At 47.3% G+C, this 23,709-nt stretch overlaps 1 protein-coding gene across 1 annotated transcript; it reads left to right on the top strand.

Moving 5' to 3' along the window:
• Positions 1-414: 414 nt before the first annotated feature.
• LOC132322464 (serine/threonine-protein kinase PAK 3-like) lies at positions 415-22,584 on the top strand. Its single transcript, XM_059836950.1, has 9 exons — positions 415-492; positions 10,791-10,925; positions 11,204-11,539; positions 15,710-15,822; positions 16,487-16,604; positions 17,289-17,388; positions 17,841-18,037; positions 20,970-21,107; positions 22,486-22,584. Exons 1-9 carry the CDS (start codon positions 415-417, stop codon positions 22,582-22,584), a joined length of 1,314 nt encoding a protein of 437 aa, XP_059692933.1.
• The last annotated feature ends 1,125 nt before the right edge of the window (positions 22,585-23,709 follow it).

Raw genomic sequence — 23,709 nt, 5'->3', positions numbered from 1 at the left:
TATCCTGTCACCATCCTAGTTTGGCTTCATTCAAACAAAGGAGAGAGTACACCTAACACTGACCACTTGTAAGGCAGTATCTTTTACCCTTCCCTTGTACCCCTACAGAGAGGCTGTCTGGAAAATGCCCAGAACACCCTCCAAATCTTCAGCAAGGAGAGGAAAAGCAGGCAGAGAATCTTTCTGTTTTCAAGGTCCCCCTTCCTAGGTGACTTGACACTTTCTACCTGATTCCCACTTGATATCTACCCATTATAGAGCACTGCAGGAAAACTTTTTAAAGGGTCATTAACCAGGACCTGCTTGGAAAGCAAGGCTAGAAACTCTTTCCCTATGTGATGGGCTGCAGGCTGGCAACTGCTGCTCTGAAGATGTGCAGCTGCTCCTCTCCGGAGAGGCCATGGAAGGGCTGTGATGGTCTATGGGAAGAGGAACGATGACCTCAGGTTGGCATTTAAGCTGCATGGGAACAAGCAGAATGATGAGATCACGGTGGAGATGAAATTTGCCTGTGCCTGGTTCCTCCAATGAAACCCCAAGAAGTGCAGATGAGGCAAACAGCTTCTTGGGAGAAGCTAGGAAAACCTCAGAGTCCTGAGCACCTGCACTTAGCCTGGGAGGGCCTGGAGGCAGTTCTAGATCCTCAGGTGAGGCAGCACTGAGGTCCTGCTGTGAGAGCATGGCGTAGCAGTGAGGGAAGGAAAAAGGAAGCAAAGGGAAGGCTGGGTCACTGTTGGTCTTTAGGTGTGTTTCCCTTGGCAGCGACCGTACTTCTGTCAGGGAAAACAAAAGCTCCCTGAATTGTTAAAACTGAAAATCACAGACAAAGACTCTCTAACTAGTCAAAGTTAGAAAGTGGTATGTTCCTTTATGCCGGCAGGCAGCACAGGGCAGGGTTTTTTCCAAAATGCGTGACCGCTGACCTGGCTCAGCACGGGATGGCACAGCAGGTTATGGCAGGACAGGGAAGCGCAAGGCTGGAAGGGAAAGGCAGGAAAAGGTGATTGGAGAAGTGGCGGGCTCTGTCCCCACCCATCGCATGCCTGGGTCACCATCGGTGACAGAGAGGAAGGATTTTGCTCTGTCTTGGTTGGGGAAAGGTTGAAAAGGGGGGATTAGAAAACATTTATTTGGTCTCCTTTTCAGCAGACTAGCTGGTTTCATCTCACCATGTCTGCCTGTCTTAGGCAGAGTTGGCACATTTCTCGTGATTTGGAGTCAGCTCCGGCAGCAGGAAGGGGCAGCAATTTTGTCAGCATTGATCTGAACGCTAAAGTGCTGCCCCATGGATGGATGTTGCTTTATTCAAGGGATTTCTGGCCTAGAGTTATAGGAAACTCATGCTGGTGTCTTCCCAAATGGCGTTGCCTTTTTCTTTCCTCAGGAATCACCTCTTCTTTTTCTTTCCCCATCTGGGAAGAGTTCAATGTAAATGCCTCCTGCAGCCAACTCCTGTCACTCTAGACTGACAAAGGAGATCTTGCAATGGAGAGAGAGTCCCTAGAGGTGCTGTGGAGAGCTGAAGGGGGAAGCTTTGTCCCTTAGTCTTGAAGTCTTGTTGGGGAGCAGCTTGTGCTCTGGGGGACAGACACCAATGATGTTTATCCAAGCCTTGCAGGTTCATTGCTGAGCTTCCTGACACACCACAGAGACTTTGGGGTTGTCATATTGGCAAACGAATTTCAGTCTGGGGACTTCTTGAAATGCTTCAATTCTTCTTTTTCTGCCAATGTTTCTGCAGAAATACTGTCATCATCTATCACTTCCAGAGATGCTTTTCCTACATTTGGGGAATTCCTTTTGCTGCTCTCCCAGATCAGGCCAATTCCCAGGCTTCCTTCCAAAACTGAGGTGTAGCCCATGGCCTGCACTCTCCAGCTGGAAAAGAAGGAAGCACAGAGGTTGCTTTTGTGGGAGAGGAGCTTCCCTTTCCTGCCTGCTTTCCCTTTGGGACATGTTGGTGTGTGCTCCTTTGATAAAGGCAAGTTTAAACTCTGAAGCAGTTGTGTTTCTAACTGCTCCCTTCTCAAGCTCTTCTGTGGGTATCCTTGGAGAAAAGGCTTTTTGGTGGGAGCTCCCCATGGGCAGATTAAGGAAGGAGGTTGATATTTCAGGGTTGTGACTGCTGAAAGCAGTTGATTACCAGAGGTGTCCAGAGCTGAGAGTGGCTCCTTTTCTCACCTGCCTGCAGAAAACAAAAGTTGCTAAGTGGGAATTTCATTTCTGGGGATGGCCACCAGGGGTGTTTTCCAAGAGATGGGCTGGCAGAGAGGCAGGTCTTGTGCTAAAGTGGCTTTGTGTTTGTTTTACTGGTGGGGAGGGTCAGAGATGCAGACACAGACACCAGCTGAAGGAACAGTGTAATTTACTGTAATGCAAAAGTGCAAAAAAGGGTCAGGAAAGGATAGGCTAAGCAATGCACCTCAGCATTATTACAAAAGGTTGCCTCAGGTGATCAAGAAGGATACATCCCAGGTACCCCAATCCTTTCGCCTTCATCCAGAGCCGCACATCTGCTGGGAGAAGCTGTTCCAGACAAGCCCTGTTGATCCACGGCCGGGAACCGGAAAATCCTGCGGTGCTTCCGCCTTTGCCGGCCTCGAGGCTTCCGACTGCTCTGTGAGAGTAGCCCAGCTCTGATAGTGCTGGACGAGCAATGTGCCAGAGCTTCTGCTGGGGAGACAGCTGGTTTCATTCTCCTCTTGGTTTTCTCCCTGAGCTGTCCCAGGACTCAAGGAGGAACCAAGGCCAGGTGTGGCCTTGTCCATTTCCCTACTGCCGGAAGGGGAAGACGTGTTTCACCAGTGAATGGATGCATCAATCCTTTTGATAGTATTACTTGCTTAAGGAGCAGATACATAGAACATTTGGTTGGAAAGATCATCTGTAGGGCAGCTTTGGCTCAGGTCCTGTTGTTTAGGCTTCAGTCAGAGTCTGTTGTTCAGGCCTTAGTCCTTCAGTATTTTGTGGTGCAAATCAATGCCGTGCAGAGCTGGAAACAAACAAGTCTGTCTTTAGCACATTTGAGACAGGGAACAGGATTAGTCCTGCAAGGCCAGGCTAGGGCCAAGAGCAGAAGGCCAGCACCCTGCATTTGCCCACAGGCAGCCCTCCAGAGCAAGAAGCCACTCCTGCCCAGGGGCTGAGGTGCCCGAAGCTGCCTCCCCGCTGTGCAGCTCTGCAGAGGCCACGGAGCGCAGGGTCCTGGGCAGCCAGGGCAGGCCATCATGTTTTCCTTCCCTCTCCCAAATTTAACACAGCTTTTTGAGAAAATTGACTGATGTAGCTTGTGCTGCTGGTGGTGCTTTTGTCTGCAGGTGAGGGCAGGTTAGATGAACCAAAGACAGAGTCCAGTGTTCACATCCAAGCTTTGCAAAATCAAGAAAACCATTCACAATTGGGCTAGCAGTGCTGAGCAGTTTTCCTAGTTTTTGGAAAGCTGTGACCTTAAGAAACCCAAGAGATTTTCCTCCAGGATGATACCAGTAGTAGCATGACGCCAAATTTTTCCTCCTCTTTTCTATGTCTTTCTGTGTCTTTTCTGTGTCTTTTCTGTGTCTTTCCCCCTCTCAGTACAACCAGAAAGAAACCTTTGTAACCATGTCATTTATTAGCTAACTTGCATTTCATAGTGTTACTATTGTGTCCCTGTCTATTACTTCCTAAACCATCCTTTTTGCTCACATTAAGCCTTGCTATATTACAGCACAGCAATTTTAATGCTGTGAAAGTCCAGTCAGTTCAAAAGGCATAAGTCATGACTGATAGCAATTACAAGTCATTGTTCCAAAAAGTCTTGCCTCTTCCAAGGTCCTAATCAATTGCTGCTCTGTTCTTTAAGGTTGCATGTCTGACAGCACTAACATCAGTCATGATGTCACTAATTGCAATGGAAGTATCACTGTCTTCTTTATTCAGCCAACACCCCAAACGGTACAATGGTTTCAATGCCTCACCTGAAGCAGGTTGATGTAGAAATAAAGTTGATGTAACTCGTTTTGCAGGGCCCTTAGATCTGAAATGATCTATTACAGTTTTCTTTAGAATGCCTTTAGAAAGTCTGCACACACAAGCTCACCGGGAAAGGGGCACCTCTTTATTAGGGGACAGAGTGCTCACTTTTCTCAACACAACACACACACCATACACCACATCTGCATCCACCCCCATCATCTTCCTCAAACATTCACACACTCAAAACACAACTACAATAACAACACACAGTAAAAATAGCAGCAATAAACAGGATATGCTCAGTTAACCCCCAGAATTGCTAGCAGGTCCTTATTGACCCAGCAAATCCTTTCTGCCGGCAGCCAGACCCAAACCCAAACTGCACAGGCGTACGTCGTAAGCAGGACATCTCTGTGTGACTTATGAACAGCCCTGCCCCTGCATACGCCTTAGGGGTTACTTTATAGACAGTTACACATACCCTTTATCCACAGTCCCAGCAGTCTTGTCTGTCTCCCACGAGGAACAGCCGAGAGCGGAGGTCCCTCCAGGAAAGGAATGTCCTGGCAGCGCCCAGAGACCTCCCCGGTTGTTCTCGCTGGAGCAGAGAAGTGTTCCTGCTGCGGTCACAAATTAGGTGTGGAATAGAACTCGCCTCTGGTTAAAGTTAGAAGGTGGTATGTTTATTACAGTGCCAGGCACACGAGGAGTCGTCTCCTAAAGACATGTGCGAGGAATCAGCGGCTCTGGCTCTCTACCAATCTAAAATATCTTACACATTCATATAAGTCCCAAATGCCTACTACATACTCATTAGCTAACACCGCCTTCCCCCACTTTATATTAAAATGGATTTTAATTGAGTACAAAGTTCCTTCCTGTTTGTGCTACCTACGGGGCACAAACTTCAAAGGGGTTGTTGGGTTTTAAAGTGGAGAAAGGTCTCCTTCTGATGAAGGCCAAGATGTCTTCCTCATTTTGACTTCTTTACTTATGACCTGTTGGCAGGCTTTCGGACCCCTTGACTGTAGCTGAAGTTTCAGGGCCCAGGTGTAGGCTACAGTCCACTTCTTTGTCACAATGAAATCCATGTCCCATCCTGCTTCTTTAAACTTAGTAAAGACAGGCAAGTGATATATTACCCTAGCCTTAACTACTTTATATGCTAAACAATAACTACCCGTTATTATTTCTATACTTCCTGCTTTACTCTTTCTTCTAACTAAATCTTGCTAAAATTTTAACTCTTCCAGATCTTTTAAATCCTTGATTCTTTGGTCTCATCTCAGGCTCCGGCCATGTGTGAGCTGATGTGATAAACTGAGGAAATTCCACTCCTGAGCAGGCGGTAAAAGGCCTGGTTCTTGGCTGGAATGGTGAGAAGGATGAGATGCACACCGTTTTGATCCACGGGTTGTCCTGAAAGTGCACTGCCTACCTGCGCCTGCCGCCGAGCACCACGCTCCATCTCCTTCTGCTCAGCGGATTTTTAGGAGTCCAGGGGTTGGTATGTATTATTTGCTACTGCAACTAATAGAATAAATTTGCTTTGCAAGCCCAGTTTTGTCCTGGGTTCTTTTGTGCCTGGGTTTCCTCCTGAACCTGTGGCAATGACCACCAGGGATGTTCAGGGAACTCCTAATCTCATGTCAATAAAGTCTGAGAAGTGATTTAAGTATTAATAAATTAATAAGTATCAATCAGTAAATACTCTAATTTGGGGGAATATTTAGCCTGTGAGTTTCAGCAAAGTATTAAATATGTCATATTTCCATGGATTCAGACTAGTAAGTGAGATTGCTGGGTGTGCAGGTGCTAGGGAGGGGATTCCCCACACACCCAGGGCTGAAATCAAGTATTGCCTCCTTTTTAACCTTGAGCTGGCAGCAGGGATCGGGCCCTGCTTGGTAAGATTCATTTTGAAGACTTCTGTTGAGCAGGTAAGAAAGGTCAAAATGAAATCTTGTCCAGCTGTTTCCCTCTGGTTTACCTGTTTGAGGTTTATAATTCTGTGCTGCAGGTGTCCTGGGCATGTACAGAGCAGTGCAGCCCCACAAACCCCTTGGTTTGCCCACAAGTTGCCATGCCTTGTTCCCAGGTGTGCCCAGCTCTGGCAGGAGAAAGAGCCAGCAGCGCAGTGGGCACCGTGCCCTGCCCAGCCGGGGCTCTCTGGCACAGAGCAGCAGCAGCGCCAGCACCGTTCAACCGCTCCTGCCTTGGCTTCCCCCGGGACACAGAAGCCCCTGGAAATCAGCACTGCCAGTCGCGTTCCCAGCCTGGAGCGGCTGCTGCTGGCGGGCAGATGCTGCCAGTTTGACTGCTTCCAAAGGGGAATAAAGGCAGAGATGTACATGCACCAGAGCCCTGGGCATGTCCAAGAAATGTGCAAATATGTGGGGAGATTTTTTAGGGACGATTTCAGTTGTTTTGCTAACCGTGGCTGCTATTCTGGTTCTGTGTGTTCTAGATGAGTAATGTAATGGTTGGCTCTGACAACTAAGAAGTAGATACGATGTGGATGTTCAACTGTGTAGTGATGGTATTGTAATATATCCTCCCACAGTCCTCTTTCCCCTCCCCCTTGTAACAGCCTTGGTAGTCAGGGCATTTGGGGAGTGCTGGCTTGTGACCAGGAGGCGGGGTGTAACAACAGCTGACCTCCAATGAAGATGCAAGAAAGTAATCCCCAGCAATGGACAGCAGAGAAAGAGCTGACTGACAAAACTTTTGGAGAGGCTAAGGGTATAAAAGGCAGAGCATCCTTTTTGTTAAAGAGCATGTGGCTGCAAGTCATGAAGACTCTCAGCGCTGCAATCTTTCCTTATTCACGCCTTTGATAAGGTTTAATGAACCTTTAAAACTTAAAAAGCATTTGCAATGCTGTGGGCTATTTTCTTGGTCTGGTTTCCTTTACTTTTTTCCCATCTGAGTTCTCAGTTGGGGTACAGGCTGTAGGTGCTTGGGGCACTCTTGGAGTTACTCTTGGATCCCCTGAAGAACAGGGTTTGGCCCATGAGGGGAATTTGTGCAGCTTTGTGACAGGGGAGAACTTCCCAGGCTCTTTTGTGTTTGCTGTAGGAAAGGTTGGTTACTGCTTTGCATAAATTCACAGACCAGCAGAGAGGGTTTGCTTTGTGATGTCAGGGCATGGTTGCCACGTCATCGTGATGACATCAGAAGGTTGCCTTGGTGCACGGAAGGCCTGAGTGTCAGAGCAGCCCTAGAGCTTGCTCAGAGCAGGAGCATCCTCCTGCTTGAGGCATTTGTCAGGGTGCAGCTGCACACTGACAGGAGCCTTGTTTTTCCAACTGTTGCAGCAAACTTGCTCAACAGTGCTAAAATGATTCATCATCTTGCTACTGCAGCTTTTGCTGCATATGGCGTTTCTTTTTCCATCTATTACGTGACTCACTTTGCACGTAAGTAGAGGTTTCCCTTCTGCTTAGGTTAGGGTGTAACCTTGCCTGCCTTTTGTATGTCTTCCTGCCCTTTCTTAGTGCCTGAGTTTCTGATTTAGAAACAGAAAGGGCATTAAGATGCCACTGGTTTGGTGAAGCTGCTGTCAAGACGCTCAGCTAAAAAGGGGGAGTCTGTAGCCACTGGGGCAGCATTTGCAAGGGAACCTGCAGGGATTCTCTTCCCTCCACAGGGGAGTCTGTGGCAGCAGAGTCTGTCATTTCCTCAGTTTGCTGGGACAAGCGAGCCAGCTTTGAAAATGTAGACTGGGAGACCTTCTTGGAGGGCCTTCTAAAAACTCTGCAGTTGTTGCCAGAATTCAGGGAAAGCTTCTTCCTTTCTAAATTTCATCAGGAAAGGATTTGATCAAGGTCCAACTTGCCCTTGGCTGAGTGCTAAAATAGTGATTCCCTTGCAAGGAAGTGCAAACTCTAAAGCAGTGAGTGTCTGCTCCTGATCCCTGGAGCTGCTGCTGTGCTGTTTCACAATAGAAGTGCCACAGCTCAGGGGGATTTGGGGAAGCTTTTCTGGGACACTGTTTCTAGCAAGTTAATGAGAATGAATGGATGACAATAATTAAAAAAAAGAAATACCTGAGGGAGAGGATTTTAAAAGTAGTTTTATGTGTTTGGTAGAAGAGAAGCCGAGTGTTTAAGAACAATTTGCATTTTCTTGATCATGTTTGTATTCAATGGCAAAAACAAATTCATGTTGGTATTTACTGGCAAAACAGGGCCAAGTGTAGGCACAACCAAAAACATTGTCCTGATCTTTGCTCGCTGTGTGAATGAAATGTGTCTCCTGCAGAGATTTTGTGAAATGGAAAATCATCTCTGTTTGGGTTGACTTGTTGTGTGGGATTTAGCAGCCCAGGCAGTTTTCTGACACCATCTGGTTCATTTTCCCTTGCCCACTACAGGTCACCTGAAGCATGTATTCAGCAGTGCTGATCCTGAGGTGAGTGAGAAAGGAACATTTCATGTTCCTGGTGTTTAAGAATTGTAGAGTGAGCAGAAAGCTTGGCCAGTAGCTGTAGAGTGTAGAGGGCCAGCTAGGAGGGCCAAAAAAACATCCATTTTTATGCCTGCCAAAAAAATAACAAAGCATAGATTGATATTTGGTCATTTCCATCCCAGAGCTTTGAAGAATTACAAAGCCAGTTTTGTAGAGAGAACATTGCTTAAAGACAGCAGATAGGGCGGAATATTTTAACTAAGAGCAATTTTGTGGAAAGTTTACTTAAACAATTTTAATTTAGACAGAGTGCCTTAGAAATCAATTCCATTCAAACTTCATGACATCTACTTAGATGATGTGGTTGTAGAAGACAAAATGGTGGATGCGGTAACAGAAGATAAATGGCATTGTGGCCTGTGTCAGCAGCAGTGGGGCAGCAGGAGCAGGGCAGTGAGCCTCGCCCTGTGCTGGGCAGTGCTGTGGCCACAGCTGGAGTGCTGTGTGCAGCGGTGAGACCCTGGGAAGCAGAAAGTGATGGAGCGGCTGGAGCGTGTGCAGAGAAGGCCACAGGAGCTGGGCAAGGGGGTGGAGCACAAGGCCAGTGAGGAGGTGCTGGGGGAGCTTTAGCCTGGATAATGAGAGGCTCATCAGCCACTTTTAGCATCCCATCACTGCAACCAAATATTTTTGCCATTTGCAGAAAGTGAGATTTCACCCTGGGTTTTTTCTGTTATCTTCTGGTTTTCCTGGCAGAGGAGCCCTGTTCATTTTCTTTTTCTCTCAGTTAAGGTGCTTTTCCTCATTGTTTCCTGCTCGTTTTCAGCATTGTGTCTGGGTCTGTTCGAATTTTCATTTCCAAGGTGTCACTTCTGGATGATGCTGTAGTTTTGCATGAGAACACAGTTTGTGACAAGGATGTTGGTTCAGAAGGAGCTGTTCTGGTGCCAGGCCAGTCAGTAGGCCTTGCACATCACTTTCAGGGTAACTGTGCCTGTGCTTTTTTGCAGCCCAGGGAATCAGTATGTGTGGTGTTTGGGAATTGAGCAGGAAATCAATGCCCTTGCATTCCAGCTGGTCCTTAGAGATCAGAGGAGTTCGAAGGCACTAGGCTGCATTTCTGTTTACAGCCACTTCAGCACCATCAGTGTGGTTGAGTCCAAGAGAAGAACTTGCACTAGCACAGACGCACAAAGAGTGCAGTTCCCAGTGCAATGCTCTGGGTCTGATTGCGTTCCATAAAGACCTACAGGCTCCAGATTCCCCAAGAGTGTGGTTTATTGAAGCAACAGGAGAGCAATCTCAGGATTGCTGCTGATCAGGGCAATGGCTACCAAGTATGGATGTGTGCAGTAACAGAAAGGACAGTAAAGAGAATTTAAAAGAGTGAGATATATCTGTCTGTCTCTCTGTCTGTCTATCTACCTATCTATCGATCTATCTATGCTATGTAACATATACATTATTGACTCTTCCCACGTCTGCTCCAAAGCAGTTGGATGTGCAACACTCACCTAAAGCATCCCTTTCAGGAGAGGATTAGAGACACCTTCCATTGACCAATTCTGGGCAGGCAGAGATGTTTCCCCATCCAGATATGGTGGTATTTTCTTCTCAGAGCTGTTTTCCTCCTCCAGTCTCTTCTACTCTGAAGTCTCCAGATAATTCTTTAGTTTTCTGCCTGTCCAAGTGAGGTGGAACAATTCCATGTCTAGGTGCTGTTTGGTGACTCTGGTCATACATGCCAGGCGTTACAGGACACATGGGTTCCTTCACTGGAATCCCCAGGGGTGTGTAAGTGCATTGTTAATGGGGTCTTAGGAGAGTCTCTGTTACTGCTGGTCAGAATTCTTAGTTGACAAAAGAGGGAGAAGAAACACCTTGCTCCTCCTCCATATACTGAGGTGGCCATAGAGGCTCTCTGACCTCCATCAGAAGATCTTTGCGAGCATCCTTATCTCCTGAATGACTAGGGTTACTAACAAGAGTGTAGATGTCCGAAAGGCAAGAATGCTGGTGCAGGCCTGAAGTGAACTTGAGCTCTAGAAGTGTCTCTTACCAGGAGTGAGCTCACAAAGGAAACCAGAGGCCAGGATGGAGCTGTGCGACAGGGCTTGGTGTCACTTGCTACTGAAAGACAAACAGGATGTGGCAGAAGCAGAGGGAGGCACTCACCAGACCTTTGAGACATGCCACACCTTCCCTGTCAGCTGCCTGAGAGGCTGTTGGAGCTTCAGTCCCAGATGGCCCCTGATTGTAGGGCCAGGGTCACTTTGGAATCTCTGCCTCGCTGGCACGGGCAGAGAATGACCCAGAAGAGCAGCAGCACAGTGCTTTGGGAACGTGTGAGCCCATCAGTGTTTGAGTCTTGGCCCACAAAGGTCATATGGGAAGTTGAAACCCATCTTCTCTTGCTCTCTCTGCAGCTCCTTCTAGAGGAAAATCAGGAGCAGGCTGCTTCACCAGAGATGCCATGCCAGACTCAGGCAGAGCTGTTCCCAGCCCGAGAGCAGGAAGAGCAGCTCAGGCAGCAGGTGGAAGAGCCACAGCAAAATGGCCAGGTAATCCTGAGTGGCCAGGTGGCCAAGAAAAGGGCAGGAAGAGGGGCATAAACCAGAGCTTTTGGGAATGAGGAGGCCAGGAGTCCCACAGGCACTGGAAGCACAGAGCCTTGGAATCTGCAGAGAACAGCACCAGGACACGAGGGTTATATTGGAAGCAGATGTGGGTAGGGAAGCAGAAAGAAGTGGCTCAATAAATGGGATTTGGAGGCTGCAGGATGGAAAAAAGCTGAGCCTCATGGCAGCTCCCAGTCACTTGCCCTGCACTGTGTGTACAGGACATCAGGGCAGAGCCACAAGCAGAGCTGCCTGTAGCTCCGAGTTCCATCATGGCAGTGAAGAGGAGGAACAAGGATGACATGAGGAGAATTCAAGAGGAGTTGAATCTCCATCAGCACAGGGGCGATCAACAAAACCAGGTGAGGGAAAGAATGGCAGCCTCTCCAGTCCTGAAGCGGCCTCTCCCTTCTTGTTTACAGAACATCAAGGAATACCTGCAAGAAGAGTTGCAGAAAACTGAAGCTAGGATCAAGGCATTGGAGAAGAGGCTGGAGGAAGAAATGAAAATCGTCAGAGAGAAAGTTAATCCCTTTCCTCAGGTTCTAGAAAAGCAAGTGAGTGAAAGAGGGATAGCCACTGCAGTCAGCAAACTGGTGGTTTCTGCCCTTTTTGCCTTTCCAGTGCAGAGCAGCAGGGAGTGGGGTGATGCCTCTCAGTGCCATCCTGCTGTAGTGAGTATCACGGTCACTCAGAAGGACATTTTCTGGTGTGCTGAATCTCCACTGCTGCCCTAGATAGTGGGACTTTTCCTTTGGCCCTTTGGCCAGCAGTCATCCAAATTAACTCCTGCTGGCCTGTTCCTGCTCTCCTTGTTTCTTGAGGTGTTTTTACAGGGGAACATGGTGACCCAGATGGAGGATTGAAACAAACTGTCTGTATCCCTTGTCAATCTGTTCTTTCCCTTTCCTCACAGTCGGTGACTCCTGGCTGACAGGGACAAGCTGTAGTCTCTGACTGCTTTGTTCTGTTTGATTTGAGGTACAAGGGTTGACATCTCACCAGGCAGCCTGCAAGGACTTGCAGCAAATGTCTGGCAATGAAGAGCCCCAAGGCCTGCATGAGGCACAGGAACCGTCCCCACCAGAAGTGCTGCAGGTTGAGCACATCCTCATGGGCTCTGGCGCTAAAGCTGCTGCCGCAGCTGCATTACCTGAAGGAATCTATTCTGCTGAACCTGGGAACTCGAGCTCGGGCAGTTTGTTCATCTCCAGTGCTGACAGCAGCATGACTGCTCAGAAACAGGAAATTGAGGAGAAGTACCTGGAGATACTGGGTACGTCTGGTGTATTTCTTGTCTGATGGACCGGGTATTGTGTGCAGGTGTCAGCATAGCTGTACCAAATGCTCCTCCTGAGTTTGGTGTCACAGGGCCATTTAGGACTCCCCAGAGGAAGTGCTGTGCTCTGAGGCAGCGAGAGAGCGCTCTGGGTTTTCCTGCTGCCTCTGAGGGCACCTGGGACTAGCTTGGCTTTGCCTGAGCTTCCCTCTCTGCTAAAGGCTGAATCAGGGATTGTTCTTGGACCAGCAGAAGACTGTGACCTTGCAAATTATCTACGCAAGTCCTGTGTGCTCATGGACAAACTGAACAGAATTTTTAGCTTCCTAAATTCTGCTTAGACTCCTGACTTCTAACCAGTCATCAGAGCAAAACAGCTTCACAGAAATTGACTGGCTTTGGAGTTTTGTCTTTTTTTTTTTGTGGATTTTGTTGGTTTTTTTGTTGTTGTTGTTGTTTTGGTGGGGATTTTTTTGTTTGTTTGTTTTTTGGGGTTTTTTTTTTTGTTTAGTTTTCTCTTTTGTGGGGTTTTGGTTTTGGTATTGGTAGTTTTGTTTTTGCTTTTTTTTTTGTTGGTTTGTGGGTTTTTTTGGTGGAGTTAGTTTTGCTATCCTGAATGAGCCCTTCTGCCCCACGTCTTGCTGATGTCATTTTTATGACTGTTACTATTACCACTACTATATCTACAGTTTATTTTCATAAGAATGGTATATTTTTGTCAGTAAGAGCTACTTTGAAAGAACATCAGGTTACAGGAGAAATAGAGAGCACAAGGTGTTTTCTATGTGCCCCCAAAAGAAAACCAGATACTTTTATAACAATCTGTATTTAATATCCTAATTTTATGCTTATCAAGATGTGTCCAAGAGACACATCCAAGTGGTGTGATCAGATAAAACTGTACTGCAGGCATTTCCCAAGAGAGAGCCTCCAGCCCACCCAGGGTATATTCCTCAGATCCATGGCACTTTTTCATACCTGATTCCCACTCTTTCCCATGACTGTTAGAATCCTACCCATTGGCCCAAGCCCTGCTCAGATCAGTCTCTAGGAAAACACATCAAGTCCTTTGTGATTCTGCAGCACAACCCAATGAATCTGCTTCTTGCCCGTAAGAGCTGCAAGTGCTGTGCTCTCAGATAAGACCTGGTGGGGCTGAGACCAGAGCCCAGTGGATTCTGTGTCTTCCATCACCTGTTGGGACAAAAAAGGGCATTGCTCTGCACCCCGGTGTGGCTGAACTCAAAGCCCATCCTGTTGTGTCCTGAATGGGGGCAACAGCTTGCACGGGGCTCGGGCAGGCTGTGGCTTCTTCCCACTGCTTGTCAGTGCTCCTGCTTGGGCTTTGCCAGCCTTGTTGTGCTGGCTGCCCTGCCCCTGAGGGCTGGTGGGACTGCAGAGGCTGGAGACTTCCTTAGCTGGGAGAGGAGCATCTTTGAGCTCAGCCTGCTCATAAACAGGTGAGGGTCCTGATGCTGAAAACCCCGTCGGGATAGGTAATAGCATGAGCTGCTCTGGTTTACAAATGGAAAGGAATTCTTTTGGCAAACTGCTGAAAGGGGGAGAAGATGTCCTCCTCTCCTGGGAATGCATGTACTGGTGCTTTGTTTCCTGTCAAGAGATCTCTTCAAAGGACGGTACAAAATCAGTCTCTGTGAAAGGTTTCTGCATTGCAGGGCTGCCTGTGTTGTTGTTGTTGTTGTTGTTGTTACCCAGCTGACTCGAAAGGGCTCAGAGCCCCAGACAGTGGAGCCCCCTTATGTATCTCCTGGAAGCTGGGATCTCTGCTTTAAAGTCAGCATCTTGCATTTTGTTTCCCTCAGGGAGAATGGTGAACATGGAAAATCCCATCATGAAATACACTGAGCTGGAATATATTGGCAGTGGGTGAGTCCAACTACACTTACTTCTACACAACCATGAGCCAGGTGTTTTTCTGGTGGAATGTCTATCCAGTGTGAAGTCAGGCCAACTGCAAACATTTTGAGACACTGGGGATAGATTGTCGCATCTCTCAGTGCTGCTGAGAATTGGTGAGTGGGCTCCAAAGGCATTGTCAGAGACGTCTCCATGCTGCTGAGGTCTTGCCTGCATCAAGGAACAGGACCTGCAAGATCTCTTTGTCTCTCAAGTTTGGGACAGCTGTATGTTAATTTCCTTAGCATTTTTTGATGTCTCTAAATCATTCTGCCCCACTAATGAAAAAAGAAGAAACTTGCTTGCCTGAAAGAGAAGCCTACCCCCTATCAAAGCTGTGAAATAACAGTTCTCAGGACCATTTCTTTACCGTGGTTTGCTGAAGGAAATCCTTAGGGGTCAGGATAGGAACCACACGGTTTAGAAAGTGAAACCCAAGATGAAAGAGGAAGCTGTCTTTAGGAGCTGAAGCAGGAAACTCCAATGCTTCAGCGACAGGCCCAGTGCCCATGGGCTTGAGGGAAAAATGCATCATCTGCCTTCTTCTTGCAGAGCCCTCCTGCATCCTGCAGGTTTTAGGCATTTACAGCAGAGATCTCCTGTGTGGGCTGGCTTTCAGTGCAAGATCTAAACAGCTTTTACTTTCTCTGCTTCTGCTTTGTGTCTAGGACTTTTGGAGATGTTTGTAGAGCACTCGACAATGCCACAGGAGGAGAGGTAAATGTCATCTGCCCCTGCCGACTCTGCTGCTCTTGAGGGGCTTTCCACTCTGGTGGGTGGGAGCTGTGGCTGGAGCTTTGGGTAGACCTGTGCTGAAAAGGCACAAGAAGCACAGACTGGGGCCAGCCTATGAAATACATTTGGGACTTTGTCCTCCTCAGCTGCCGGAAGGAAGGCACGGAGGGCAGCGGTCCCTTTCAGAGAAGGAGGCGCTCACTCGCTCTCCATTGCTGAAACAAAAGTGGTGCCTTAGGGCACCTCACTGCTCTTTGGGGCTACAGCTTCAGAGTCCTGAATTCTCATTTCTGGCTGCCAGCAAAGAAATGAGAATTTCTTTGAAAAGAGAATTTCTTTTCTTCTTCTACCTCTGAAAGTTACTGGTAGCTCCCTAGCCACCTGCAGTGCTGCACTTGGGAACTGCACGCAGGGAGAGATCTGCAAGGCGTCCCTAAAAGACCTGAGCCCTGCCTATAGCCCAAGATGTATCCACAGAGTATTAAGGCATGGATTACTTCTTCTGAATCCTAGAAAGAGCAGCTGAGAGTGTGGTCAGAGGTTTGTGGGTGATACTTGAGACACCACTGTTTCCAAGTGGACAAGGCAAAACGTCAGTGGCCCTATGTGTCCTGTAACTGGCCCCAAGGGAGCAGAGAAATGGGCTGTTGGAATGTCAGTCCCCAATTACTGCAGTGCCTAATCACAAGGCAGTTTGGCACAGCTCATCTGTGTCATTGCAAAATCACTCACTCCATGTGCAGTGTGGTCTCGTGCCACCGACTTCTCAAGTTACTGATTTTCCATGTCATTTTAGGTGGCCATAAAGAAAATTAATCTTCAAGGACTGAGGAGGAAGCAAGTAACCGTTAATGAAATCAAGGTTATGAAGAGGTATAGGAGTCCCAGTGTTGTGAATTATTTAGCCAGGTGAGTGGTCATGGTCTTATGCCATGAATCTTCGTTGATATACGGCAAACATGACAGGTTAAAAACCCACTTTGGTCCTTGGGAGAAAGTAGAGCTGTTAATTACTATTAACTAGAATTTCTCTACTCATCTTGAATGGAAGAGAAGAGATTGCGGTTTAGTCTGCATGAGTCTTCCCGGGCACACGTTTTGAAAATTATTCAAAAATTAGTCAAAACCTGTATCAGCAGTATGTCACTAAGGCAATACCCTCTAAGTTCACTGCCTCCACATTTTTTTGGGATTGATTTTTTTAAAGTTTCTGAAGTGCTGATGAACCATCCTAAAGTGGATTTTTCTTGGATTGTTGCCCCTCTTTGCCATTGCTGTGCATGCCAGGAAGATTAGGCGCTTATTTCCAGAAACACCATGTGTGACAGGTTTTTTATCTGGGCTGTTACTAAACTGCACTTTTTGCTTCCTGCCCATGTAAGACATCTCCTTTTCACAGCTGGGTCTTTCTCCTTGAGACTGCACAGATTGCAAACAATGCACAGCCAAGAGGCAATGTCTATTAATTTTATTCTGTTCTTGTCTGAAAAGAACCTGGAAACAAGAAACCCGGAAGCAAAAAATCAACGTAGCCGTGCATGTTTATCTCCATGCCCTTGTTTCCTCCTTTCAGCTACCTTCTGGGTGAGGAGCTCTGGCTGGTTATGGAATACATGGATGGAGGAACTCTAAATGATGTCATCAATGAGTCTGACATGTTTGAAGGAGAGATTGCAGCCATCAGTCGGGAGGTCAGAGATGTGCTTCCAAGGGCTTGGGCAGGATTGTCTGGGAAACAGGGGCTCAGACCTGGGATTTCCTGTGCCAAGCTTTGTTTCTGTGTTGCTGGAATGCTATGGGCAAGTAAAAGCATCTCAAGTGCAAGGCCTGCCAGTGCCCCTGCACTCCCTGTACTCTGTGCCGGTACTCTTCTCTCCTGCTGTTGTATTCTCACTCTGCCTCATGTATTTGTATTTGCTCTTCTCCATTTTGCTTCCATAAACTTTGGTTTGTCTTCACTGCATTCCTTGCCTGTGAAAGCAAAGGTGCTGGTGGCAGGATTTGAAACAAACAGCAAAGAAAAGAAGAGAAACTCATTTCTCACAGTCCCCAGCTAAAAAGGATAGGAGAGCAGCCAAAATGCTCTTTGCTTCTGAGCACATCCTCTGCAGCAGGAGTCATCCTGGCTGGTTTGCATGGGACAGTCTATAACAGCAGGCGCTAGGTGCTCTTTCAAAAGCTGACATGCCTTTCCTTAGAAAGGTCCTGCTCTGCAAGTGTTGGAGCAGCAAGCTCTTCCTCTCAAAGGACCTGTGTTCTGCCATTACTCCCCATTCCCCTGGGGAAAGGAAATCTTTTAGATTCTTTGTTTCCTTTCTTGTGTGATGAAATCACATCACTAATTTTTGCCCTCCTGTTTCTATTTTCTCTCTCAGTGCCTGCGAGGACTGGATTTTCTCCACTCAAACCATGTGATCCACCGAGATGTGAAGAGCTGCAACATCCTTCTCAGAACCGATGGCTCTGTCAAGCTGGGTCAGTATATTCTTGGTCAGGTGCTGCATTCCAGGGATTTAGGCTGTGGGGCTGCTTTGAGCGACTGCCAGCTCTCCAAAAATGGTGCTGGTGGCAGTGCAGGGGCACCCACTGTGAGCTGGTGCCAGAGTTGCAACGTGCACAGAGGTAGGACAAGGAGCAAGCACTCAAGCTTGGCATTGCTCTGTGTGTGTCCTTTCCAGAGGGATGGAGTTACAAGTCTAAAGTTTCCAAAGAACAAAAGCCACTGTTGGAGACAGTCTAAAAAATGCGGGGATTTTTAAACTCACCAATGCCACACTTCCTTGGCTCAAGCCCTGAGGAAAATCGAGCAGAGACAGTTATCCAGGAGATTCTACAGCACATTCTCAGACTTCTACTAGGGAATTCTTTTGCTTGGTTTCCTAATTGCACAGAATTAAAATAAAAACAGTATTTTGCTTTCTCCTCAGCTGACTTTGGCCTCACTACTCAGCTCACCCCCGAGCAGAGCAGACGTTCCTCGCTAGCCGGGACCACTTGGTGGATGGCGCCTGAAGTGGTGACGCATCAACCATATGGCCCCAAAGTGGACATATGGTCTTTTGGAATTGTGGGCATCGAAATGGTAGATCACGAAGCTCCTTACTGGAACCAAAGTCCTGTCACGGTAAGGAGCAAATACTCACTGCTGCTGCTGTCTTTCTCACCTGTCCCATGTTCTGTGTGCCATTGGACAAAATCCTATTGCCATCTGCTGGAACTACTTCCACCAAGGTCCCTTCCTAAAAATGTCCCTGCAATAGATCAGCATCTGCTCTAGTTTTGGTTGCATCAGTTGGGGAACTCAAGCCTGAGCACATGCAAACAAACTCCATTCTGAGGCAATACTTTCCTTTGGGTTATAAGTGGTTCCAGTTCTTTTGTCTGTGTAGATGGCCCTAATAACAGGGAACAAGCATCTAACAACTGCTGTTATCTTTCCAGAAAGGAAGGAAACAAACCCAAACCCAACAAAGTTTCTAAATCAGTGGATTATAGAGAGGAACTGCATCCCCTGTGCAGTTTCTTCTCACTGGGAAATATGCCTGAAACCTGTGCATGAGGGTGTAAAGGCCACAGAGTATCTTCTGTTTCTTGTGCAGTGTTGCTGAAACCCTCAGTGACCGCGTTTCTTTCATAGCCCAAGCCACGTTCTCCACGTCACCAAGCCAGAGCCTGGTGAGGGGAGAGCCTGCCAAAACCTCCCGTTTGTTCCCTGGCACTTTCTGGGATGGGCCTACCATTAATGTATTGACTTGAGTAGGCAAATGAGCAGAGCGTGACCAGAGGCATGGCACCTCTCCGTCTTCTGACCATGAAAAGTTTTTCCTTTGCCACATAAGGGAAGCTGAAATTTTCAGACTGCTGAGAGACAGAGCTGTAGGTGGCTCCTGTATGCCCAAGCAGGCATTTTCATCCCAGTACATTTGTGCAGGCATCTTAACGTGTCTGTGTTGAATATGAGATTGCAAATATTTGTTTCCTTACCTGAGGATTAACTGATGGATTTCCTTTCTTTTCTTCCAATTCCCATTGTTTTCAAGAACACAGAAAAAAAGCTTGATGAGTTTTGTTCTATGGAATTGTTACAGTTTTACCTGAGAGACATTTAGGGAAGTGATATAAAGCTTTTAACCAATGGAAAGCTGGACACAGCTCTGTGAAAAACCCATGTTAAAAGAAAAAAGAAACTTTTTCTTTCCCTTCCGCTTGGGAGTGAGGTAACACGGCCGGGTGGCCCCTGCTACGGGGCAGGGCCGGCTGGTCTTGTCGCGGGGTCAGGCTCCCCCTTCTCCCGGGCTGCCTGCCGGCCCCCTAACATCGGTGGCTGGGGAGGGGGATGGGGGTGCTGCGGAGCCAGATGGAGCCGGCCTTGTTAATATTTGGTTACTTGTAACCCTTCGCCCAGCCCAGGGCCCAGCTGAGCTCACCTGGCCGGGAGTAGCCCCGGCTCCATGCTGGGATTTGACCTCCGCAGAAGTTATTCACAACCATCGGGCAGAAGGAAGGAGAAACTACCTCTCTGTTACCCTGGCGTGTCGCTGTTGAGTTCTGGTCTGGTTGATTAGAGCTGAGCTGCACCCCTAGCCCCAGTTTCTACTGTTTTCAACACCTAGTCCCACTGGGGTGAGGTTGACCATTTATAGGCTCTAGGTAAAATAATAATCCTTTTAGTGCTCCAGTCTTCCCTTGAGTGAGAGAAAAGAACAAGGTACAAGTATGTGAAGGAATAATATGAAAACATTATCATCAGTGAGGAACAAGTTAAGTCCTAGATGGGAGGGATGAGGAAATATTTTAATTTTCAAGCTGAAATTCTCTTTTAAACTCTAAAGAAAAAGGGTTTTTTTCCTATAACACATGAATTTACGGGGAGATTAAAAGCTCAAATTGATATTGAACAAAGGCCTCCACGTTAAAGTAAGCAGATATTAAAGTAACTATAATCTTATGAGAAGTTGAAACAGAGAAAGAGAGAAGAGTAGTCCTGTACTTCCAGGAGAAGAAGATTTCTGTTCCTAGGGATAAAAATGATTTTAAAAACAGATAATGAAAACTTTTACTTTTGAACAATTCATCTTTAAAACAATACCCCATAAATCAACATGGCCCATAAACAAGTTGGGAGAAGGCTTTTAGAAAATGGGAGAAACTTCACGATACCAGGGTTCCCCAGGCAGCTGTTATCAATGAAGAAATTAGGAACCACAAGAAAACTGGTTTTTCCTCTTGTAGAAAAGTCCGTGACAATAACAAGAGGGGCTTTTCTCCCTAAGTAAACTGAAGAAAGACTTTTTTAAAAGTAGTAAACAGACTGGAAATTTTAGGTTTTGTTTCTTTACATTATCCGTGAGAAAAAAAAAGGTGGTAGGGGGAGGAGAAATCATCTCAAGGGTTTATTCTGATTCTTATTACTCTTTCTTTTACTTGCTGTTAAAACATTTTCTTGATACCCTTTGAAAGTTTTAAGCCTGTTTTACTTTCTCCTTATTGTATCTTCCTAGCTCACAACAGGAAGTAAGTACATTGCTAATTGACCAAATCCCAACCCACCACATTCTTGAACACATTAGCTGGGAAAAACTAAGGACTGGGGAAATCTTAAATTGCTAACCCAACACCACTAGACAAATTTAGTGTTTCTGCCCAGTTTTGAACTGACACCACCACAGGCAGCTGTGCTTAAGGACCAACAAGAACCGCAGAGATGCCTTTCATGTACTAATCCTTGGAATTGGTCAGTATAGCAAAGTCCCTCTTCCAAAAAGCCTGTCATCCTGGACCGAATCCTCAGGGAAGCAAACGTGTTTTTGGTGATATAGTTCCCAATTACTCAAGGTCAGTCAATGAAATCAGCTGCCAAGGCAAGATGTGCTGAATGTTGGAAAAGCTGTGGCTGCATCGCGGTTTGGGTTTTTGGTTGGTAAAGGAAAGTCATCTCTGGGTCTCTGCCAGGGCAGAAACTGCCGCTGCAGAGTGGAGCTTAACCAATGGGGTCTGGGAGAGCAGTTACAGATGGGAAAGAAGCAGGTGGAGCCTGGTGTTTCCTTTTTTTCCAGGCTAAACTCCTGATAGCCACAAAAGGGACCCCACGGCTGCGGCAGCCCAACCGATTCTCGCCTTGCCTGCGAGACTTCCTGAGCTGCTGCCTGCAGAGAGATGAGGCGCGGCGCTGGTCTGCCAAGGAGCTCCTGCAGGTAAAATGTGAAGGGGCTGCAGGTGGAACAGGGTCTGAGGGATGGGCTCCTGTTCCACTGGAGTGAAAGGCATCAGATGAGCCGCCTTCCTCCTCACCTCCACTCCTGGTGCTCTTCAAATGAAAACAGGGAGGAATCCTAGACTGGGCTGGGCTGGCAGGGCTCTGTAAAGGTCCTCTGGTCCAAGTGTCCTGCAATGAGCAGGGACAGCTTTACAGAGATCAGGTTGCTCAGAGCCCTTTGCCACCTGACATGGAATGCTTCCAGGGACGGGGCACCTACAAGGTCTTGGGGCAACCTATGCCAGGGTTGCACCATGTTCTGGGCAAACAACTTCTTCCTTAGACCTACTCTGATTAGATGCGCTTTGTGTTTAAAAATATTTGTCCATTTGTAAGATTTATGCTATTGTAACTGGTCCTGTTAAAAAAGATGTCCTCCACTTTCTCCAAAGCCACTCTGAAGTCTTGGAATGTGGCAAAAAAGTCTCCCTGGGGCCTGTTCTTCACAAAACTGAGTAACTCTTACTCTCTCTGCATTTCCTGAGAGGAGAGGTACTCTGTTTTCTGACTGTGTCTATTGTCCACTCTTGTAATTTGGTGGGCTGTTCAGTTTTATCTAATGGCAAAAGAGTTGAATTAGAGCAATGCAAGGTACAGAGACATGAAATGATGGTGGAGGAACCCAATGAAGCCAGTCCAAGCTGAGGGGTCAGAGATTTGGCTGTGGGCAGGAGGGGCTGTGTGGGGCTCACTGTGAGCCTCTGAGGGGCCCTGGTTTATGCCCCCAGCCTACCCTCTGGGGTTTCTGGCACACAAACAGGGACAGCTGGGAGGGACTTGTCCCAGCCCCATCTGCTGCCTGGCATGCTCAAGCAGATGGGAACTGCCCCAGGGTCACTGCCAGCTTGTGTGGCAGAGAGGGAACTGCAGGACCCAGTGCCACTGGGCTGGCCCTGCTAGCAAGGAAGGTGCCCCCCAGCACAGGAGGGGCAGGACATGGAAAGGTAGACACTGCTTTCTGTCCCTGTGGAAATCAGCACAGTGCCTGTCTTTCAAGGATAGGGACCTATGTGAGTCATTGGAGTTTCCTGAAAGATATAAATCCCAGGGAAGGAGAGCACCATTTCTAGAGCCCAGGCAGGGGAGAAATCCCAGCAAGATGAAGACATCACAATAAACAGATGAATGGGATTTTGGGCCAGGTTTGCCTGTGATGGCAAGGTCCTGCACATGATGACTTGGGAGCAGATGGTCCCATTGCTCCTCTTTCTTGGTCTTTTTCGGTCCCAGAGGAATCCTGATTGACTCTGTGAAGCACTGAGCTTGGAAAGTCATGGTTCACTGTTCTTTGTTGTATTTTTTTCCCCTGTGGACAGCATCCATTTGTTACTTCAGCCAAGCCAGCGTCCACCCTGGCACCACTCATCAACTCAGTGAAGAAGAAGAAGGAGGAGGAGTGGAGAAGAAGAATGTAACAATCAAGATCTAATCTCCATAACTAGCTTAGAGTAGGATTGTAGAGTAGGACTCTAGAGTAGGATAGTTGAGTAGTTTGGGTTTCTAGAGTAGGTTTACAGTATAGGTTTCTAGAGTAGAATTGTTAGTAAATAAAATTTTTGAAACATCAGCTCATTTGGAAGATTCCCCTCCTTCTGACCCCTTCAGAAACCTCGGCATTTTCCTCTGAATTGTCAGATGTTTTTAACTGGTGCTAAGTCGCACTGAGGGCTTCTTTGGTACAGTTTGTAAGTGGAGAAGGTTCTTCTTCATTCATCCTCTCCAGACCACGCTGCCTTTGGAATATGGCCCACTGGCTGGTTTTGGCACAGCTGTGGTATTTCTAGTTGAGGCAGAGAAGGCAATGGCATTTGCAGGAAAAACCAAAAGAGGAGTGGGGTAGCCAAGACATCCAGCGTGGATTCAGGCTGAGAGGAATAGTGGATTTGTCTTTACAAACAAGCTGTGGGTCTGCTGGTAGATAAAACTAGCCCTGGAAGATAAAAGAAACAATGAGAAGGATTCCACTGATTGATAAACGGAAAAAAAAATTGCTTTTACAAGTAAACTTTAGGTTTGCTGATAAACGAAATTAGAGATTGAGAGATGAAAGAAACAATGGGGAAGAAAAACATCTAAATTCCTTAAGAATTAAAAACTAAAGGGAGGGTTATACATTAGAGGAAAATCTTTGGGAAATCTTTGGTATCAGGTGTATCTGGGAGTCTGTACCTCTCAAGTACCTCAGCCAACGGGGAAAGAGAGAAGGGAAATGCGGCTGGGAAATTAGGATAGAAAGGAGGCTGCGTCCTCCAAAAATGCCCTGTGGGCTCTCCTTTATTCAAATATAGCCAGAAAGGACTCCTCTGTCTCCTTTTTGGACATAAACCTCTGGTGTTTGTGGATTAATTTTCCTAACTACTGGGGGTTCTTCTGGGATCTTTCCACCGTCCGGGTTGGTGGGCAGTGAGCGGAGCTGGAGGTGCGCCTCACCCGGTTTGGGTGCTCAGCTCCCCTTGGTGGCGGCTGGCTCTGGGCGATTGGTTGGGTTCCCGAGACTGTCCAGGAGACAGACGAGTGGTGGACCAGGGGGGTCCGTGAAG

Source organism: Haemorhous mexicanus, chromosome Z (assembly GCF_027477595.1).
Source record: "Haemorhous mexicanus isolate bHaeMex1 chromosome Z, bHaeMex1.pri, whole genome shotgun sequence".
Taxonomy (NCBI): domain Eukaryota; kingdom Metazoa; phylum Chordata; class Aves; order Passeriformes; family Fringillidae; genus Haemorhous; species Haemorhous mexicanus.
The sequence above is the reverse complement of the archived record's forward strand: the minus strand, read 5'-3'. Positions and strand labels throughout refer to the sequence as shown.